The sequence below is a fragment of the Daldinia decipiens genome (assembly GCF_022478715.1).
Source record: "Daldinia decipiens strain CBS 113046 unplaced genomic scaffold F4813scaffold_21, whole genome shotgun sequence".
In the NCBI taxonomy this organism is placed as follows: Eukaryota; Fungi; Ascomycota; class Sordariomycetes; order Xylariales; family Hypoxylaceae; genus Daldinia; species Daldinia decipiens.
In genome coordinates, this window is record NW_026054564.1 from 365986 (window position 1) to 388063 (window position 22078).

Here is a 22078-nt window from a genome sequence, read left to right on the forward strand (position 1 = left end):
TATTGCTAGTGAAGAGTCACTTGCACACAATCGCGGCGGCGACAGCACTGGGCTTACCAATATTACAAAATAGGCTCTAACTACCTACCTACAACGCTGATCCAATCAGGATTTTTGTTACTGGCTCGTCTTCTGGCTTTACGATGGCCAATGTCATGTGCGCGACATACCCCGACGTTTTTGCCGCTGCGTCCTGTTATTCTGGCTTTCCGGCGGGATGCCTCACGGGATCTCCAGGACCAAGCCCCGAGACCCGAAATCCGAGCTGCAGATAAGGTCAAGTTACCAAGACGGGAGCAGAGTGGACTGAGCAGGTTAGAAGTATGTACCTTAAATATGACGGGACGTATCCTCGCACGTTCGTTTGGCATGGAGATGCGGATGATTTGGTTTAGGAGGAATGGTGGAATTATGAATGTTATGTAGAATAACTTATATACTATAGCGGGACTGTATGAGTTGATAGAATCGTCTAATTGTATGGGAACACGCCATCTATTCGTGGCAACTTCCAAAGAAGCCGTTCCTATAGTTACTCGCAGGTAAAATACCCAATAGTAAATCCGATGTAGTTGCTTGTATTGGTGTCTCTCCAGATAGGAGGTTATAAAGTCAGGGTTATAGTTACAGGACATAGACCATATACTTCACGTATATCTCTGCAATAAAACTTGCAATAATTCGTCGTCCTTCCATCTAACTAATGCTTTGGCCCTCCACTCCTCCGATTCTTCCTCTCCAGAGTCGAAGGCCCGTTTAAGGCCCATGAAAAGATCGATCATTGTTGCTCGATCATTATGGGATCCACTACCAGCACCTAGAGCAAAGAAGAATCGTTGCACTTTCCTTCCCTCGACAATGTGTTTGGCTAGATCGTCACGGCCTCTTTCACGGAAGATCATAGCCAGTCGCAACTCTTCCTCAGCAAGCTCGTTGGAACCATCGTAGAACTTCGCAACGGGTCACATCATACATGGTGAGGAGAATGCATTCTTCTTTGAAACTGTCTGGCACCACTCCCAGTCTATCATCCCAACGATGTCGAAATCTTCGTTTACAAGGATGTGGTCGCCCTTATCGTCGGGGTGCTTTAGGAAAAAGGGTCCCCCTGATGGAGCATCTTCCCCGATATCGTTTAGAAGATCTAAACGAAAGCGATGCATGAGGAAAACATCTATCGGATGATTAGCCTCGATCTCGCCGCTCGCTATCATAGCAAGGTACAATTTTATAAGGGCGCCGGCTCCCTCTAGCGAAGAGTGGAAAGGATCCAGGGGCCCTGTAATTCCTAAACAATACACTTCGTGGTGAGCAATGCCTTGTATCTCGTGTCTTGTTGGGTCATTAGCTGTGACTATTGACCCCATCATATCGAATGGATGCTTCTCGATCTCAAGAAATATATCAACTAATTGCTGCATGACCTTTTCTCTCTGCGGCGGGGTTGCCCCTTGCCAATCCAAGGGTTTCCCTTCCATCTTTTCCATCAATATATAGCCAACTCGTCCCAATGGGTTGCTTGGGTCTGATTCGCATGCCCAATCGAAAACCTTCGGGGAGGGGATACGTGTATGCTTCTGTAAAAAGTCCATTGTGGCTGCCTCGCTTCGAAGGATGTAATCGCGGCATTCTATCGGAGGCGATGAGATATTTGACAGACGGAACCGAGCGAGCCATTTCACGTTGTCGTCAAAGGTAATCTCAGCATGACAGTTTTGACCACCCATCATAACTGGCAGGTTCTTTGCTGATAAGTTGGCAGTGCAAGGAATTCCTCCTCTACACAACGATGCGCGTGCACATAATTTAGCACTATCTATTCTACGGCATAGCTCATCTATTTGGCGAGTTTCTGCGGCTACATATTGAGAAGCGTACATGGTCCAATTTTCCTAGAAACGTTAACGATGGTGCGACTACATATTCTGAAGCGATGATTTACGTGCCTCCGGCTTGGGACATTTGTGCCATTCATCCTGTGCATGAGTCTGACATAGATGTTTATTGCAGAGGGGACAATTTCCAGCTCTTTGAACAGCTGGTTGTTTGCAACCATCACAGTCACAAAACCATAGAGATTGTTTCAGAGACCAGTTGATAGAGGGCCCCTCCATATTAAATAAGGGATGAGAAAGAAATTACGAATGAGTGTGCCAATGTTTTGGGTTACGATGAGTTGTGACCGCCACCTTAAGAAAGGTGGTTGATGTTAGTAAATTATTCTCTAACCATATCCATATTCACATGTTTGCTAGAGATATACCTAAGGCATACAAGGAGGTAGGTACCTATCTACCAAGATAACTCCCCAATATGGTGCACATATGGTTACTAGAAATCACATTTCTGACGTATCTAGCTTTCTTGCCCTTTCATAGCCTCGATATTACCTATCCTCCAGGCCTGATTGCATCAAAGCACGGCATATCCCTATACACAAAATACAAGATGTGATTAGACAAACGAGCGTATCGAGTCAATTCAGTAAGTGTGAAGTAGGTATATATGATCAGTACCTAGTTACTTAGGTTTCAAAGTGAAGGGTCCAGTCACCTTGGCCTAGCGAAATCCATACGGACAAGCTATTGGGTCATACTTCGGAATGACGATCATGCGGGTTTGCGGTATCAGAATGTGTACCTAGGACACAGGAGGCAAAAGCTCGGGAAACACAGCGCCCGGGTAGGAATAGTTCTTGGCGTGGGGATGCCCTGTCACGCATCCGAACCAATTCAGACCTCGCCCAGTATACCTCCTACTATTGAACTGGTATAATACGAACCAGTTCTCAAGAGATCCTGCAAGATTAACTTGTTCTAAATAAAATCTACCCCGGATAGTATTACCCGAAGTCTGTGTTTCTGTGTTTCTATGTGTGCATATGGCATGGTCTGATAAATAAATAAAAACACTGACAATTTGTCTTCCGAGTAGATCAGGAGGCTTGGCGTCCTCGTCTTGAGATCACGGCGATGCTCCTACTCTTCCTTAATTAAGTAACATATGATATTGACTGACTTGCGAGAATATAACATTCGCTGCCAAGCTGAATGAAGTTTCGGTCATGGAATCAAAGCTGAAGTTCCCATGAGCCTTCTTACATGAAGACGTAAGGGAGTCGTAGGAATATAGGAGCGATTAGTACTTGAGAGTGAAGATATAATACACGCACTCCCCGACTCAGAGAAGTCTTACTCTCCTATCGTTCAAGAAAACTATCAAACACCACACTCCTTAATACCGTATATTTCAGAGGTATAGCATATATAGACCATGAATCTCTTGGCTCGTAACTGACGAAATAATAGCTGCGCTCTTTCGATTCTCTTCTGTCTTTAACCCCGTTTGAAAGTATGTCTTCTGTCTCTGGCTATAGTACTGGAGTATGTGCTAATATGAAACTTTCTAGCGGAATATTTATTATAATATTTATACATACCTAACGACAAAATGAAGTTCACGGCCGGTCCCCTTTTCACCACCATGGCATTGATTGCCTACTTGCCCAGCATCCTTGCCGTAGAAAGACTCGCCGTAAATCAGCGTTCAGTTGCCGTGCTGAGTTCTGGGCTAGCAAATAATGGCACGGCTGCTGGAAACGGCACCGAAGTGGTTAATGCCGACCAAGGCGAAAACAACAAGGATGAAGCCGGCAAGGATGCCGAAGACAATGGCGACGAGAATAACAATGCGGAGGAGGAAGAGAATGCTGATGATAAGCAAAATGCCGACGAAGAGAACAATAATCAAGATGAGAATGAAGAAGACAACCAGAATGATGATAAGAATGAGGAGAATCTCGACGACGCCAATGAGAATGATATTGAGGGCAACCTTCAGGAGAACATCGGAAATCTCATGCTCTCGCTAGGCATCTGCAACTTCAATATCGGTAGCCTTGGCGGCATTAGTATCGGGAACCAGATCCAGCTTCTCCTTCAACTCCAGCAACTTGCTCAGCTTTAACAACTTGGTCTGGTCAGTTCATTCTCCATTGAGCAGCTCATCCAACAGGAAATTCTCCTTAACAACTTCAACCTTAGTAAGTTCTTCCTAACCTAGTAAAGTTGACTTGTTAAAAATGATTTACTAATGACGTCTAGACATCATCAAGCGTACTGTTAGTGCATCTGTCAAGCAGGCTAGCCGTGAGAACAAGCGCACTATTGTGGCTAGAAAGGAGTGCCGGAACAAGAACTAAGAGTATATGACTAGGACGAAATGCTCGATCGTTCGAGTTTCGAGGTCAAATTATGTCTAGCTATGGACAGAGTCATATGTCCATATAGACTTGTACATTAGAATCTACTGAAATTTTAATTCTTATCTGTGTCCCTAGATACCCAAGGTTGTTTTCAACTAGATATCACAAATGTCTTAACTCAAGAGAAATATTAATTTAGGTAGTCAAGACATACAGTAGCAATGACCCTTTTTCTGATTTATATATTATTCGTCAGTTATCTATGAGATGGCCTGGAGTGGGATTTATTACAGATTGCCTGAAATTAAAGCTGAATAAACTAGGTAGGAAATAGAGATTTTCTATACATAAGCACAGGTACGCTTAGAGGAAACATTGCATTCCATGTACATACTCTATTTAATATATATTTTGCACATCTTCAAAATCAAACACAGAACTATCCGTCCCAATGTGACTTAACATGATAGCGCACGGAAGCTCAACTCATGGATACGGTAAGTCGAAGAAACAAATTTGTTTAGACCCAATATCATCAGACGAACACAAATATTGCGCCCGAAATAGTACCATGTGTTCTGTACCAACTTCGGATATGTCAAGTTCCAGTGTAGCTGTAACCGAGGCGTATAGTTACATGACATATGTAAGAAGTATACAGGCATACCTGAGGTCTGTGTGTCGTATCTGTAACACATCCGATATCCAGGAACGGGATCTCAGGGTCGCATCGAAACTGATAAGTGAACAGATCTAGTCTAGGCTATGTTGGTGCCGTGTCGGGAGATCTATTGGAAATGACAGCCCCCCTTGTGGATCTGGGGTCTTCAAAACGTCAAAATGGGTAACATGACTCTATGATTGGCTGGTAGCCCTGTCACTAGGATGGCCCTGATCATGATGGGATTGTTATTTCTCGATATGCCATCCGGAAAAGTGAATAGCAGGTCCGAGAAGTAATTTCTTGAAAACCCGAACCCAGGTCTTCATTGCCGGCTAGTCGGCACCTTGCCAGTGAAAGGCAGACCCTGCATTTGACCCTTGTCCTAGCTAAGACTCTGCCAAGATCTTGACAGCGCTTGGGCGATAGCAGTCTTTCAACTTCAACTCATCCGCTAGTTATACAAACCACGTCAAATTTTTGTAAACACGAATATTACTCGGAAGTGATAATTTCAGGCGAACTCTTTTCTCTACCATATCAGTAAGATGTTCTACCAACTGTGCTGTATTCTTTTCGGTAGCGAAAACTGCGGGAAACGGTATCGCCAATCCTTGACGACGATCAAGCGAGTTGTTGAACTAGCTTCATGTAACAGCGTCAAAGAGTCACCAGTTCGCACGGGGAAATCCGGTAGTAATAAAAGTATATCACATGGCATAGTACATGACAGACGATTAGCATAGTCAGATCTTGTTCCAGCTAAGGTTAATTAGACTACTATTACCCCTGAGATGGGTACACTTCTGATCTACGCTTTGGCTTCCGGGAAAAAGCCTTCCGTGGATAAGCAATGTCACCCACAGCTCCCCCGTCATGAGGTAGACAACCTGTTTTTTTGTTGAGCCCAGCACGCAAAGAGCAACAGGGGCCTTTCGGCTATTGAGGTTTGCGTCCATGCAAGGATGCAATCATTATGGTTATTTCTGCCAAGACATCCCCACGAGCTATTGAATGTCTCCATTCAGGATATGTTCCCTAGACTCGGCTTGTTTTACTCTACCTGAGGCTTTCTACATCTTGACACGCGCCGGAACCCCCCTTCGACGATGTTCCGAGTTATTATGTCCCCTCAAAAGCTTGGCGTTGTTTCTAGCCCTCCTGCCGTCCGATCAACATGGCATGCCATTTGATATATAAGACGATGTTCATCTCATCTGGATATGTTTCTTCTTCTTGCTATCCCACCACCAATCTACAGACATCTTCAGACCTCTTGATCCATTCTCTCATTCATTCCTTCAGAGGTGAGTTTTGAGTCTTCCTCTTAACTGGTTCGACAACCTTAACTAACATTCGATAGCTGTGCTCGTTGTTCACTTCATTCTTTATATACATTCATTAGAACCTTCGAGGTAAGTCGGACAATATCAAGTGGTCTGAAATAGATCCTATCATTAGTAACAAGGCTAACTGATACACACAGCTGTGCTCATATTAACTAATTTTTTTATTAATATCTCAACACTCACTATACCTACCTATTCAATATGAAGGCCTCCACTATCTTTGTTAGCGCTCTCGCCGCTGTCGCTACCGCCGCTCCTACTGCCATTACTACTCCTGAGAAGCGAGCTGTTATTGACATTGGTTCCTTCAACAACTTCGGCTTTGCCAACCAGGATCTTCAGTACCTGCTCGCTATCAACCAATTTGACTTGCAATCATTTGCTCAGTTGGCTGCCTTCAACAACCTGAACATTGGCAACTTCCAGGGGCTATTTTCCAACAACGGCTTTGATATCAACGCGCTTCTCCAGCTGCAGCAGATTGCTCTCCTGTCCCAGCTCAGCGGCCTCGGTATCTTCGGCAACTTCGATCTTAGCTCCCTCCAACTCAATGTTTTCGACCTTGGTCTCATCAACGGCATCAGCGGCTTTGACATCACTTCTCTCATCGACCAGTCCCTTGTTCCTCAAATCCAGGCTATCATTCAGAAGACACGTGAGTAACCATGAAGAAATCTAGTCATATATGGTGCTAACTACTACTGTGCAGAAATAAACGCTGTCGTCATCAATTAATTGATACGCCGCCACGTCCCGTGAATATACCCTATGGCAATTGCTATAATTAGAGGGTCTATGTTATGAGTTTAGGATATATAGGGCGGGATATGTAGGAAAGGGGATGGGAGAGGGTAATGCCCTGAAGTGCTTTCATTGTTATGTCAATTACCATTGGCCTCTCATCAACTCGATAATATCATGGATCATTGGGGTCTGTCCTTTATTTAGATGCCTATAGCTCTAGATTAAGTGGCACGAGAAGATGGCTGGATGAATGGGAATGGGATTAGTTGGGATTTTGGAAGATGATTCTTATCACGTTTACCTCAATGAGATGATTTATCCGCAATTAACGATTTCAAACTTTTCTGTGATTTTGATGAGCTTTGTTTGTAGCAATGTAAGAGTTTAAGGTATATCTAGCATTCTAGTATTAAATATTATGAGAGTGATATATATAATAGGAAGACGTCGGGCGTATTTGATCGCTCGTCTATCTAAAGTATGAAACTTAAATCATCTGTCAAGATTGTAAATAAAACATCTAAAACAAAGGACATGTTCAGTACCTATGTATAGACGCAGACTCTCGTAGATATATTAGAGTTCCTCGCGGAACAACGAAGTTGTTTCCCTACTGTTTAGTTCTACCTCGTGACATTATCAACCTAGCCGATTTATCCATAAACCATATAGTGGCATAGATAATTTTATTAATGAGGATACCGAACTATCTGGTCATCAACCTCTAGATAGAATCGATGGTGGGATTAGTGGCTACCTGTTCAGCCACGAAAATGAAAGGAGGCTCAAATCCTTAATAGTCACTTAAGATAGGGGCACATTGTTTAGTCCATTCATCCACAGGCAATAATGGTCCTAGCTTAGTTAGATATATAACATTGAGTGTTAAAAATGAGAATTGATATAAACATAGTCCAATCCCACCTCTCATCAAAAGTTGTATTGGGATGGATGAGTTTTATTTCTACCTCTTAAAAGATTTAAAAGGGCTTTCTACAGCTGATCAGTGAGCTACTTAGCTCATGTTAGTTAACAGGCATCAAAGTTCGATTTGTTGCTGTTGTCAACGCTTGTAGCTTTCAAAAGGTATCTACAATGTTCTCATTGCTAGGTCGGTTCTTTTACATTAAATGGCCAAGGGTGAGTGAATAAGATTGCTAGAAATACGGTGACTCTAGATAGGTAGCTAAGCAAGCTGTATACTCAACGGCTCATCCCTCATACGTCTGACCTTTCGTTAGTAGTACAAATAACAAGGGGCTGATAATGTTTGAGGACACAAGGTTGGCCGATGGATACCTTTCTGAATGGAGATACTGCTAGGGAAATAGGAGTAGTTCTCTTGGCGATAATTGTCTCATCTCAGGGGTGCAGCAGATGTCAACCCCGATATCGTGTCACTATGGCGGTGTTCCATAAGTATGATATTCTTGGTGCGTATACGTATATCCATGTACAAATGAAGACGGCGAACAAGAAAAATAAGTATAAATTGGTAAACACGGCTATCTAGCCACTGCCGTGCCGGGGAACCAATCACACGGTTGTATTGTCTCGATGTCGGACGCTGCAGCGAACTTCGCTTATATGCAGGTCTTATGAACTACCGACATCTTGCCTATACCTATACCTTGTTGCATGCAGCCTTATTAATTATTCTCGATTTTCGTATATGAATATCTTAGGTATCCAGTTAAGCCATTATGTTTAACTCTATATCGTATAGAGGCTGTTAAGGATTTCTGGAGGCGGTGATGAGGCCGCTAGCCGTGCAATCTAAGACTACCTGAACTTCTAACCCGCCGGGAGGTCAATAATCGGGACAGTATATTACATGTTAAAAATGTGGGAGGCCGAACGATGTTTCAAAATGCAGCGAGTTCGTATGTCCGGTCTCACTTAAAGCCTGCTTGATGTAGGTATCGCTACATATTTCCTCGCTTGTCATGGAGTGGCTTGGTACGACCTTGGGTGCAGTGTCAGGCCAGCCTCGTGGTTCAATTAATTAAAATAAAGCCCTTATAACGTTTCGTAACACTCAGGCTATCGATGAAAAAGAGGCGGTCTCGTCGGGGCCGACTTCTTACTATTGCTGCATTGCCTATCACGATGCCTAATGGGCCTACCATTTCTCTAGATGCCCAACGCACGCTGTCGATTTAGCTGCGCTGTCAGCACTTATTACACAGTTGACCGATGCCCTGATTCGGTGCTTGGCGCCCAGTAGAAACTCTCATCCGGAGTAACCAAAGCGGGTGAGGGTCATGAAAACAAGAAAAAAAACTGCCTTTCACGAACATCGTTCTGCATGTTTGTGCATGAAATGGCATGGCATCTAAAGGGTCAGCCATTCTTGGTTTCCACTTGGACGTGGGGGCTATTGGCCCTAAGAGAAGCCAGATGGTCGATGTCAAGAGGAAACGATCTACAGTGCTAAAGAAGAAACCAATCTGAAATGTTATAAGCGTATCTTGTTATTGCTGTACCCTAGCCGCCCTAAAAGGATCCTACCCTGCCCTCCGTAAGCGCGAGGGAAGAGACCGTCACAATATCTAAACCGTAGACGGTTATTGATTATCGACGGGATTAGATAAGAACTCCTTTTCTTACGGATGCTGCGGTGCGAGGTCTCAGCCACGGTGTGCGCGTTTATCTAGTTCTAAGTCGGCTAGGGAGTGCCGTCTGCTTGCATAAAGACTGTAATATCTAACCTCACGAGTCATGTGTTTACTAACCTAGGGCCTTACTTGAAAGTATAGACTTGTCTCGATATTGATAAGTACCTAAAGACTGAGAGCGGACTTAAAGACCAATTTATAGATTAACATAAGTTTCTCGGTCCCCGATACGCACGACCCAGTGCGAGTCTCGGCATCAGTCCCGGCCTTCGCCGCCCCACGTCCGGGAGAAACAATAGGATAATTGTTTTACCAGACTTGCGAGACTCGCCAGGCCGTAAGCAATGCTCGCGTCAGTAGTTCCCCATCCTTCGGGGCTATGAGCTATAGAGGTATTCTCGATTTCTTATGTGGAGCCCCGTGTAAGACGTGTCACCAGAACGAGCTGATTCGCGCATCCTCCACCATCGGGGCAGTGCAGCTTCTGTTCCCTCGTAATTGGTTATATGTACGCCCTATCAATCCTTTCAATAGGCAGGTTAAGCCAGTACGAAGTCAACCCCGTGAAGTTGCTGCAACGAGCTGCGGTTCTTGGGGCTTTTGGTGGCTGCAACAAACACACACCTTGGCAAAGTCCTGCCGCTCGGATGTCCAAGATAGACCGCTATCCTCTCTTCCCACTTAGCTAGCCAACTACCCTCTTCACATTCTCTTTCGTTTGTAATAGGCTAGTTTTTAGCTTTATGAATCTAGCTGTGTTATAGTATTCATCTACCTTGTGGTCAGTTTTGGGTTCCAGATATCGATTTTTACGTGCACCGTACCATCACTCGTTATGCGTTTCCCTTATATGTTACTGGCGCTTGTAGCCAGCGTCACCGCGGACAACACAGCGCAAACGAGACGGTCCGATGGAAGGGAGTTGACACTTAAATCAAGAAGACCCATTGAAATCTCCCAGTCACTTGAGGCAAGGCTAGCTTCAGTCGACATATATCATAAAGGAGTGGTTGTCTCTAGGGATCCAGGATGTGATCCTGATGGCGACGAGCCCGATCTTCCCTTTTGTGACAAGTTTCGCGAATATATAAAGGAGCAACATGAGAAAGAGGAGGAGCGCAATGGCAACGACGATGACAATGACGAGAAGCATCACGGCAGTGGGATGATAGCAGGAGCTGTAATAGGCGCTTTTATTGCACTCTTATTCCTTCTGGCCGTGTGGTATTTCCTCCGTATCCGACCTAGGAGGAGACAGCGTATACTAGAGCAGCACAGGAAGCAAGATGAGCTGGAAAGCAACTATCAATTCTCTCCCCAGGACACACATTTACCAACTCCGCCAACCCGATCTATGCCCGGAAGCCAAAACCCCTCCGAGCATAATGTCAGGTTCCAACGTACACCTTATCCAGGGGAAGTCCCATCTCCATCAATAACAAATTCGTCAATGTCTGGTCTGGCTTTACCAACTCCGGCACTTACATATTCTCCATCGGTTACATCCAGTGCCGTATCTCCATTGTCCCCAGTACCGGCACACGGATTAAGCGACAAGCCTCCCGCATACGCAGCGGTAGCAGCACTCCAATCTTCCGAGCCGCAACCCGAAGCGAGCGCGTACCAGATGGGCCAGACTCCCATGCCGTTAGAACCGCCGATGTACCATCTCACAGAAGCACCGGGACCTGCTGTTATGGATATGAAAGGGGAACCCATTTCTCGATACTAAAAATAATAATTGTACGATGGGAGAATGCAAAGCGTCTAGGCAAGGCCATCAGTCATTTCCGCGGGCAAAGTGTTCCAGTTCTGAAATTGTACTGTAGATATATCCCCTAATGTTCAGAAGTTCATTGTCTTTACTACTATGTACTTGTATTAGGAAAAGATGTCATTTCTCAGGAGCGAGTGGCACAGAAGAATCGATAATTGTTTTTTGTGTTTTTCTATGTCGGTAGAAGAGAGAGAGAAAAAAGCGATAGTTCTGTTTCTCCTTGTAAAAATGCCTGTAAAAAAATAAATAAAAATACCCCTGAAAAAAAAAAAGAATAGCGATGGGATAATGTCGTTCCGCAACTCCTGATTGATTGATCCTAGACCCGACCCGAGTGCAGTTACAAAGCGTCCTGAGACTTTAAAAACCATACCCAGTAATATTAATGCAGAGCCCACTCGAATAATAAAGTTAACTCGTGTAATAATGCTGCTGCATGAACGTATTGATGTAGATGGTGATACAACTTGCCACAAAAGGAGATCCGTAGAAAATCCTAGCAAACCATATTGTCATTTCATGCATCTTCTTCATGAACAAATCGTCAAAACACATGTGCCCTAGTACGGGAAAACGTTCCTCTCCATAAATAATCCATTTCCCTAACATTATGCTGCTGCTGCTGCTGATGATGGTGATCGAATCTCTACGTAGCGAGCGTGTGCGGGTCCTGCTCGACGTGCTCAACCCATTCGTATACGCGGTGCATGCCGCGTCCGGGCCCGGTGAGGCCGGCGAGAACGGAGTCCTTGGGCGATGTCGACGCAGCTCGCTGGCGGTGCCGCACCCGGGGTCCAGGCTCGTACAGAGCCGAGTCGTCCATGTAGCCGCGCGTCGCGGCTCGTCTGGGGAGCATCCGTTCGGGAATTCGACTGGCTCGTGGGATCTCGTATAATTCTTCATCGTCCACGGTGTGTCTACGCATCATAGGAGGGGTCGTTAAGGGGGCTTGGGGCGGTAGCGGCGGCGGGCCCATCGCTCGGGGAGGGGCTGGGGGAGGCGGTATGCCTTGCCCGAAGCCTTGGGGAGCCGGGCTAGGGTTTTGGCGCTGTTCGAACCGGTCGGCAAGACGACGTTCCATCGAGCTGGCACGAAGGCCGCGTGCCCTGTTCACTCCGGTGACATAGTCTGCAACCGAACCCGCTGTCCTTTCGAATGGCCCTACTGGTGGCGGCGCAGGTGCTGGAGGCGCGACTACAGTCTGTGCTCGACGTCTATAGGGGTTATTCTTGTTGAAAGGCGCCGTGTTGTTGGTGACGGTGTTGTTTCCGAAACCCATAATGTCCTCAGCAGGATCCATATATTCATCTTCACTGTCCTCGAACTGAAGCCGCCGTGCCAATTCTTCGTCTCGTTGTTCTTGAAGACGCCTGCGGATAAGCTCGTCATCGTAGGGACTTGGTCGAGTTCGTAGTCCGTTGCCGGGCGAGCGTCTAGCATCAAAAGCCGGGGCAAAGCCCTGAGCAGGCGGGGCACTTCTGAGGCCTAACCTCTCGCGGTCTATCATCGGTTCTGGAATCTGCATATGCTCAAGTCCGTCGGCGTCGGCGCCATCATAGTTGAACCACGGGCATTCACAAGTCTTCCACTTTAGGCCACAAATCATGCAAAATTCCGCACCGCAACGACTAAATTCCTCATTAGACCCTCACAAACTCCTAGTCATCATAAAGAACGATGTCTTACCAAGTCATGTGATTACAGCCTTCCTTTAGTTCTACCATATTTCTGCAGTTGAAGCAACGCTGCCATCCCTCTTCTTTGGCCTGCTGCAGAATCTGGTTCGTCTCTTCGTCAGCAGGACACTGGCCGGAGCCGTGCCACTTGTTGTTGCAGTCGCAGCATACGCGAGTATGACAGCTACCGCATCTACCCACCTTGCGACCATTGCGGTGTTGCTGGATCTGGTCTGGTCTGATCCATCGGCCGCATCTCTTACCCGGGCAGTACACACGGTTCCGAGTAGAAAATTCGTGGAACTTCCGGTTCCAAGTCTTCTTGAAATCGATGTCGAACAGGTTATCGACGTGCTTTAGCGGGATGCAATCTGACGTGCAGCATCTCGGAGGCATCTGCGCTGGGTCTTTGACGGAGAGCTTGAAGCTGCGCTTTAGGCATGACTTACACATCCGATGCCCGCACTTCAGCTTGGCCGTCTTTGAAGACGGTAGGTCGTCGAGGCACACGATGCACTCCACCCTGTTCAAAGGCAATCAATTAGATTTGCATCATTTATCGGCGACTTATTGCTGGATTTGCTTGGCAAACTTACATCTTCGAGTGCTTTTCGGGCGGCGACGGGAGTCCTGAACCCACAACCCTATTCAGAAAAGCTGGAGAAGATATTGAGGAGGAAGTCATACTCTGGGACGCTACATGTGAACTGGGAGCAGTATGCGCCCGTGGAAGCGAGGGCTTCGCAGTGTATCCCACATCGGATTCATAATACCTCCTCCGATGAGGTCTAATAGGATCGTCAGTATCAGCTGCTGGGCATTATTAAATTATCTGCATGCTTACCGTCTTGATGAACCAGCCTCTGGCTCATCGTAATGATCTCGATGACGAGGACGAATCCGGGACGTGCTTCGTGACTCGATGTGTCCTGATCGCGGCACTGATTTGGACCTTTCTCGCAAACGACGAAGCGTAGTTTCGTATTCGGGTTCTTCATCTGTATCTTCTTCATAGGCAGGTCTTTCTCGATGTCTTGATCGTTGCCGTCGGCGGGAGACCCGGTCGACCGGGGGTGGAGGCGGGGTTACTGGGACTTGGGCTGGTCTTTTGCGGGCTCGGCGCTTAAGTCTTTCATCCTCTGTGGAATCCGATGACTCGGTGTCAACGCTTGAACTTCTCGATGATGACGGTGATGGAATCCTCGAGGTAGGCCTGGATCGATACAAGGGGGTGGATCTCGGTGGTGTCGAAAGTTCGTAGGTCTCATCGTCTCCGCTGCTACTGGTCACGCTCCTGGTCATGCTCCTAGTCCTGTGTCTCGATTGCGTCCTGGGTCTGGATCTAGACCTGAGTCTCGAAATCATCTTCGCCTGTTCGTCATCGTCATCGCCGTCTTCTACCTCGAGATACACTGCCCGACCTTTCCCGTTCCGAGACCCGACGGTGGCCGACCGGGGACGGGTCAGTTGCTGCTGTGGATGAGGCATTGGGTCGGTAGCATCTGAGTCGTCGTCTTCGGACTGCGGTGCACCTTGATGAGAATAAATTTTTAGATTTCTACCGGCAAACCTGTGTATTTCAGGTCCTCGGGGTCGGTAAGGCAGCGAATGGGGGTTGGGATTATGTCGTGAGTCCCAATCATGGTGGCGAGATGGGGAGGGACTGCGTGTCTGGTGTCGACGTCTGGCCCGCTGCTTGGCTGCGACATGCTGTGATTGTGCCATTCGTCCGTTGTATCAGCCCCGTACCTACGGATTCGTAGAAGAGACCGTCTTTGCTCTACTCCTTCGGTTGGTTGAGGAGTCCTGCCGGTATCGTGGGAAATGAACAGCTGGTTACTCCTGAATGGCTAGTTGCATGCACTCAATTCAGTGCTGATTGGGCTGTATGGTTGCAGTCTGCATTAGGAGTGGGATGTGCAGTATCGGGCGAAAACATCCCCAATAGACGTCAAAGTCGTAGGACAATGATGTGTGATGGCACCTAATTACGATTTAATCGTCTACAGGATCCTACACGATAACTGGATCGCGCTGGCGTGAGGAGAGTTACGAGAGGTGAGGTATGGAAAAGCTGTGGAGGTGAGACAAGGGAGAACAGGTGGTCAGGGCAAATATCGGTTCTAACCCGAACATAATTCTGATACAGTATTGTACGATATGTAAGGAATAACTATTACTGTCTCCGCCTTTGCTGGCTATCCCCCTACCCCTCTGTTTTGACCCTCACCTACGATCTTCACCTGGGGGTCCTTGGGGAGTGGCCCGAATGGTTGTTTGAGTGGACCTAAGTGGCCGGGAACCCCTAGAAAACGACCTTTCGTTGGTTGGACAGTGATTCTAGCGGCATAAGCGCGACTAAAAACCTGGCTCCTGACTGGTCCCTCCATGCCAGATGCCCCTCACACATGTCAAGTTCCAGCCCGTTCGTCACGTTGAGAAAAAAAAATACAAAAAAAAAAAAAAATAACAGAGCTCTAACCTCTCCAGTCGCACACAGGTTTAGAAGGGGGACATTTTCTGTGATGAGCAATTCCAATCAAGTGACTCGGAGTAAAAAATACCATTGAAGACAGAAAATCCTTCGTCACGAGTGCGTTAGCTCCTCCTGATCGTCGTCATTTATTCCAATATTCCAAGAAATCATCCTTCCAATGCATTAAAAAGGGGTGGTTGGATGATCAGTCATCAGGCACGCAGGCAGGTAGAGTAAGTTACACAAGAAAGCCGTATCCTACGATAGATCACTATTTACTGTTCGCTGCTCGCCCCTATATATTAATGATTACCATGGTTCCTGAGGTATGATCCAGGTGGTAGGGCGTTTAGCCGTGTAGCCTGCCTCGATTCCTGTGCTAGTGTTACTAAGTCGGATACCTACTTACGTATCTGACACAACACTGCCTATTCGACCGGTCCGTACTACTACATCGTAGCAGAAGAATGCTGCTGTACAACAACAGCGAGTTTCGAAAGTTCCAACTACATATGTAAAGCTAGCCGGACCAACCAGCCCTGTGCAGCCTCAAGCCTAACGGCCCATCCCGTGAATCTTTACCGCAAGTATGCTAGAGGGAATGCATGCCCCAAAAGCCCGCTTCGCCGTGTTGATATGTAGTAGTATGTATTTCTCCCTAGCCTAGGTACCTACGTCCTTCAGCTTTGGTAGCTTGCATATATCAAGCAGGTAGCTTCAATGTTGTCAACACCATACTAGCCCGGTAACCTTGAATTGTCGTTCTCTGGTTCAAGTGAACATTTATTTGGTTAATTCTAGATTATTTGCAGTATATTGATCAATAAGGAAGTTCTATCCTTCCCAAGTAACTGGATTGTAAATCAGATATAAAAACAAGCTCCGCCGCCCTTCGGCGTGGGCCGTACAATTAGACTGATCAATCAATACTAAGCCCAAATAAGACACGGCGACATCGCTACCGATCCGTCAATATTTTTATGCACAACGAAGAGCAATTATAATGAGTGACTCAGTATAATTAGACATCCCGTAAGTTATTCGCGGGTAGTTATCCCAAATCTCCGATCCTTTAGGAACTTAAGAGACTCGTAAAAGTAACCGTACATACCTAACTAACCTATGTCTTAACATTGAGATGTAAGTATGGAGTCCTGAACAACAAGTATTCTACACAACCCGAAGCTTCTTCGAAAAACCAGCAAGTTTAAGAGATTGATATTTATATTTAATATATATATATATTTTATGTAATATATGAGCTTTTTGAGACAATGATGTAACCTAGTATTTTGATTCCGCTCGAAGCAGCTTGGATCCTCTTCTTAATACTGGATAACTATTACACAGCCCTACAATCATATATTAATATCCAGCGTCTCGCCTTTAGGAAGTTTTCTGATAAAGTGTATCCTTCCAGACAATAAAACAATAAGATGCTCACTTTTGGGTATGTCTTATACGCGGGCTATCTCAAGGGTTAATTCCTCAACTTGTCTCTACTTCTAGTTTACCAGATGGGTAGTAAGTACAAGTTCCAACATCGTAAACACACAATATAGCCATTAAACTCAATACCTAGGTAGATATGCATCAAAATATTAAAATATGTCAAGCTCAACTTTAGGTTTAAAAGGGGGTTGCTCAAGCAGTTGGGTGGCTTTATAGGTGAAGAGTGCCAACAAGCTGTTAGACAACATATAGAATATTAGGTTATCTTATATAGAGAATAGAATGCGAGTATTAATACCCGCGAACGAAAGGCACTGACATATGTTATATCAGTTATATTTTGACGAAAAGCTCCTTGTAACAATTTTCAAAGCGCGGTCTTTCCCCTTAGTCTATATCATATTATATAGTAGATAGTGCTCGAGTCATTTGTTGTTTAACTCATAAGTTTCTAGTTGCATTATTGAACGAATTAGATACCTGGATACTTAAGCAACTCATCATAGCGCATGAAGAAATGAGACGACAGGCACACGATAAAGATATTATATTCGCTAAGACACAAGGATCATCCTTCAGCTTAAGAGTAAGTTCGGATGATAAGACTGCGGATGAGAAACGCAACCCATATCCGAAGCTGCTTACGTGTAGTGAACACCATGATGTAGGTCTTAAATGTTGCTAAAAGGGGAAATGTAGAAGTGGTATGGGGGTTGTAGCTTTTGGGTACATAGAAGCGGTAACTTAAGCGTGGCGGCGCTATTTTAGTGCACTGTAATGTCTGTGACGTCGGTACTGCAGCACATTGTTATCGGTAGCCACATTATCGGTAGCAACAGCTGCCCGACCCTGCCGATCCATGGATCTCTGTTCAACTTTGTCCGCGTGCTTCTTAGACCCTACTTTTTACATCAGTACCACTTTCATACATTCACGATCCCATACGATCGACGCTGACTCCCACTAAAACCACGCAATGATCACTCTAATCATCTTTTAAATTTTCATTTCCGCTGGTCTCCTTACGCACCTATAAACGCACTTGCAAACGCACCTGTAATATGTCGATACCTCATTCTCCAATGTGCCCTGCCGATCCTCCCAGTTCTACCATCTAGAGCTCGCCTTCTCATGTTAACGATTCGTCTATATTTCGTCATAGACCGTTGACCGCATCTAGTGTCTCCAGGTCGATGATTGGTTCTCGCGGGGAACCCCTCTGAATCATGCTTCTCCTGCACCAGGTTGGCAGCGTCAAAATTGGTGAAGTCATCCGCTACACCGTAACTTATGCGCCGTCGCACGACCGAATACTACCCTCGCCCGACGTTCTATACCTACGAATCCGCAATACTTCCCCTATTCCCCTGCGAGCCGCCTTTATCCACGGCCCATATACTCTAGACGTTTCCGCCTGTCCCGCCCACTACGATCCTAATAGCAAGTTTGAGAACCCCCAACGTTATGGAGTCCCCGAATTTGAGCCTATGCTCAAGGCTGGAGGCACGTGGTCATGCCAGTTGATCGTACCGGACAACATTCGCCAGAGCGCCGGAACAGGGGCTTCGAGGGGTGACTTTGGCTACGATACTACGAATGAAGAGGTCCCCAAAACTGCGAGCTGGATCGTAGAGGTTACGAGCCAGGTGATTTTCTCCAACAGTGCAGCCGTGGGCTACGAGGTTTTGCTTGCGCGCGACGAAAAGAGTCTAAATCCCGGTGGCGTGCCAGTCATAGGCGGTCAAGCTCAGGTCCCACAACCCGGCAAGGTAACCGATTTTCAACAAAGTATAGGCGCAAAAGATGGCCATCACCCCGCCCAGCCGAAGGGTGTCTTTTCGAAGGCTATTGCCTTAAAGGTTGAGGATACGGCAAGTCTCTGGAATACGCCACCGCTTCCTGGCTGGGACGAGTGGGACCATGGAAATCACAAAGCATCGAGTGTGAGCAAGGCAACCGGTAGTGTTGCGGAGCCGACAGAGACGGAAGATGATAATGTAAAAAAGCAGCCACCAAGGAAAATCCACCTAGTTGTTGTAACGCATGGCTTGCATAGTAACCTTGGAGCTGATATGCTATACATGAAGGAGAGTATCGATACAGCTGCGAAACAAGCGAAGGCTGATGCGAGAGCCAGGAAAGCACGAGAAAGGGCTGAAAAAGGCGACCCTCCTAATGCTGATGACGACGAATACGACGAAGAAGAAGTCGTAGTAAGAGGCTTTTCTGGAAATGCTACTCGAACAGAAAGGGGCATCAAGTTTCTTGGCAAACGTTTGGCACGTTGGGTGCTCTCCATGACTTACCCAGACCAGCCTTTTCTGCCATCGAGGAAAAAGGCGGCGACTGGAAGCATTGCCAATGCTTTCAAAAATGACGGTGGGGGTGATGATGCATCGGGGAAACCTGCTCATAAAAACAGCACCATACACAAGGGCCAGCATGACGAGGAGAACCGCAAGTTCCAGTTTACCAGCATCAGTTTTGTTGGGCACTCACTAGGAGGCCTCATTCAGGTGTATGCTATAGCGTATATCCAGAAGCACTCCCCTCATTTTTTTGACTTGATACGGCCGATCAACTTCATTACCCTTGCATCTCCGTTATTAGGCCTTAGCAACGAGAACCCTTTATATGTCAAATTCGCTCTGGACTTTGGCCTCGTCGGGAGAACCGGGCAAGATCTGGGCCTTACTTGGCGGGCACCGACTATTGCCAGAAGCGGATGGGGCGCATTAGTAGGTACCCTCGGGGAGAGCGCCCACAAGAAGGTAATGGGAGAGGTACAGCCAGAGTCAAAACCGCTGCTGCGTATCCTACCAAGCGGCCCAGCACATACGGCGCTGAAGAAGTTTCGCAACCGAACTGTCTATTCCAATGTGGTAAATGATGGGATTGTACCGCTACGCACAAGCTGCCTATTATTTCTAGACTGGCAAGGACTTGGTCGGGTAGAAAAGGCTCGACGTGAAGCCGGCTTGGTTGAAACCGTCGTCGGATTCGGGTGGGCGGAATTGACAGGTGCTAATGTGTCGTCACGAAGAGGTCCCTGGTCGCCGACAACTGAAGAGTCACCATCGTTATCACAATCCGGCGTCGAGTCTGAGTCCTCTCATAGCGACCCTCACGAAGTACCTCAGCCACCAACTAACGCAACTGTAGAGGATGACAGGCGCAGTCTTAACATAACCACTTCCCATTCGGAGACGGGCCCGGCAAACCAAAATTCACAGACAAATAACGACTTTGCATTCTCAGGAATTTTCAACTTTTTCAAATCCAGCGAGCCGCAGAAAGCAGCAACCCGTAAAACACCTCCGCCGTCTCCACGAGAGAACAAGATTTATCAGCGCAGTCAAACATTGAAAATAGACGCAGCCACGGACTCGGCATCGTCAAGTAAGTCGAAGGTGTCTTCCGGCCATGAGCTTAGCGAAGACCCAACAAATGACGTATCTGCTCCTCCGAGGACGACATTCTTTGAGTCCGCGGGCGATATTCTTAATCCCAAGTTACCAACGGTGGACTACTTGATTGATCCTTCAAAGCGTCCACGGACCATATTTCATGATCGCGTCTATCATCCGTCCGATATTCCACCACCACCACTCAAGAAACGTGCAACCAAGACACTTAGCTTCCGGCACAAGCCAAACACTAATGGCGCCTCTTCATCTTCTAAAGATGAGAATATGAATCTCCCTTCGCCGAAAGCCGGAGTTGAGCATGCAGATTCTGAACTTTCAACTCACGACTATGATGATCCTGCGCATACTGACCCCAGCAGAGATACTGATGAGGTTGTTGACAGCTCCAACATGAAGGTTGAGGAAAAGATTGCTCGTGCATACCACCGCGGCTTGAGTTGGCGGAAGGTCCTAGTTAAACTAGAGCCAGATGCGCACAATAATATCATTGTGCGTCGCAAATTCGCCAATGCTTTTGGTTGGCCTGTTGTCAAACACTTAGTAGATGCTCACTTTAGCGACAGCGCAGCTGCTCGCATGCAAGACGAAGCCGAGCAAACTGGTGACCGTGCAAAATCTATGGACCAGCAACCTGACGAGACCGGCGCTGAGACCTACACACAAGAAGACGCCCAACCCCGGAAAGGCAAATACGGTGCGATGACCCACAAGCATACTGCAAGTGAAGCTATCGAGGCCACAGATGCTGTTCCAGATCTACCATCCCTAGCCCAGGAAAGAAAGTCGACTCGTTACAGTTCAAGAGATTCGCCGCCTCGTTCATCGTATGAAAGGGTCGACTCTGCAAGCTGGAGCGATCGCGAGTTTGCGGACAGCGGGGATGATAGCGAAATCGATATGGATATGGCTTATGGTAGGCCTAAGATCCAGACACCCCAAGGGCACGAGGACAACGACAAGCAAAGAGCAACCAGCCCGGGTTGGAATTGGACAGAGAAGATTGTAGGTAAAGGCGCCGGAAAGAAAGTGAAGAGTCCTAAAAGCCCTCAAAGTCCCATAAGTCCAAAGCCAGGGGGCGGAAGCGCGAGCGGAAATGCGCTTAATAATGCAGACAGAAAATAATAGAGCCTCTCCAGGAAGTATTTTTTAAACCCTGGAAATAGGATTACTAATTTAGCATTGGAGTCTCAATAGAGGAGCATGGGCAATTGGGCATAGCATGTTAGATCTTTGATTCATCAGTTTGGAATGACAGGACCAGGCCTATTCTGAGATACCATATTATCTTATTTTGATATTAGTGAGCTACATGAACCGAACGACTTCGTACATATATTACTTATAATACATACCAAATATCATTCCACTCACTACGATATATCGATATGTATGTGACTTGGCTTTCTTTTCAACATATCGAGCCCGAAATAAGTCCTACATTAGTAGCCACGGGCATGACATCCGCAACCCGTACTGTCGTTAGCCAACTTGGCCTAAATGTAGCGGTGCTAGGGCCATTTTCGGAATCCTGAGTTGATAATATTATACTTAGAAGACGACGTTAGTTTATGTCAGTTAAGAATAGATACGTTGCAACCGAGCCGTAGTTATGTTATCAATACCTTCTAGTAGAAATCTAGGACTAGCTAAGATGAGAAATATCACCCATGATCAACAGCTTTTCTACCTGCTA

The 22078-nt window shown here is 46.5% G+C and overlaps 6 protein-coding genes across 6 annotated transcripts; 4 read left to right on the plus strand and 2 right to left on the minus strand.

Moving 5' to 3' along the window:
- Positions 1 to 647: 647 nt before the first annotated feature.
- Positions 648 to 2114, minus strand: F4813DRAFT_397310 (uncharacterized protein; the record flags this gene model as incomplete). The annotated part of the gene is made up of 3 exons (XM_049247930.1): positions 648 to 950; positions 1005 to 1892; positions 1947 to 2114. The coding sequence occupies 3 exons, from the start codon at positions 2112 to 2114 to the stop codon at positions 648 to 650; spliced, it is 1359 nt and encodes a 452-aa protein (XP_049098690.1).
- Positions 2115 to 3099: 985 nt separating this feature from the next.
- F4813DRAFT_122874 (uncharacterized protein) lies at positions 3100 to 4471 on the plus strand. Its single transcript, XM_049238619.1, has 4 exons — positions 3100 to 3255; positions 3309 to 3351; positions 3410 to 4042; positions 4104 to 4471. Exon 3 carries the CDS (start codon positions 3451 to 3453, stop codon positions 3964 to 3966), a length of 516 nt encoding a protein of 171 aa, XP_049098691.1. The 5' UTR covers positions 3100 to 3255; positions 3309 to 3351; positions 3410 to 3450; the 3' UTR covers positions 3967 to 4042; positions 4104 to 4471.
- Positions 4472 to 6029: 1558 nt separating this feature from the next.
- On the plus strand, positions 6030 to 7381 carry F4813DRAFT_122909 (uncharacterized protein). Its single transcript, XM_049238620.1, has 4 exons — positions 6030 to 6172; positions 6229 to 6280; positions 6352 to 6869; positions 6924 to 7381. The coding sequence occupies exons 3-4, from the start codon at positions 6416 to 6418 to the stop codon at positions 6947 to 6949; spliced, it is 480 nt and encodes a 159-aa protein (XP_049098692.1). The 5' UTR covers positions 6030 to 6172; positions 6229 to 6280; positions 6352 to 6415; the 3' UTR covers positions 6950 to 7381.
- Positions 7382 to 9777: 2396 nt separating this feature from the next.
- F4813DRAFT_122949 (uncharacterized protein) lies at positions 9778 to 11536 on the plus strand. The gene has a single exon (XM_049238623.1). The coding sequence runs from the start codon at positions 10412 to 10414 to the stop codon at positions 11306 to 11308; it is 897 nt and encodes a 298-aa protein (XP_049098693.1). The 5' UTR covers positions 9778 to 10411; the 3' UTR covers positions 11309 to 11536.
- Positions 11537 to 11861: 325 nt separating this feature from the next.
- Positions 11862 to 14990, minus strand: F4813DRAFT_122923 (uncharacterized protein). Its single transcript, XM_049238621.1, has 4 exons — positions 13874 to 14990; positions 13626 to 13817; positions 13040 to 13552; positions 11862 to 12981 (listed from the first exon to the last, which is right to left on the minus strand). The coding sequence occupies exons 1-4, from the start codon at positions 14752 to 14754 to the stop codon at positions 12000 to 12002; spliced, it is 2568 nt and encodes an 855-aa protein (XP_049098694.1). The 5' UTR covers positions 14755 to 14990; the 3' UTR covers positions 11862 to 11999.
- Positions 14991 to 17817: 2827 nt separating this feature from the next.
- On the plus strand, positions 17818 to 21858 carry F4813DRAFT_363028 (DUF676-domain-containing protein). Its single transcript, XM_049243671.1, has one exon. The coding sequence runs from the start codon at positions 18184 to 18186 to the stop codon at positions 21505 to 21507; it is 3324 nt and encodes a 1107-aa protein (XP_049098695.1). The 5' UTR covers positions 17818 to 18183; the 3' UTR covers positions 21508 to 21858.
- The last annotated feature ends 220 nt before the right edge of the window (positions 21859 to 22078 follow it).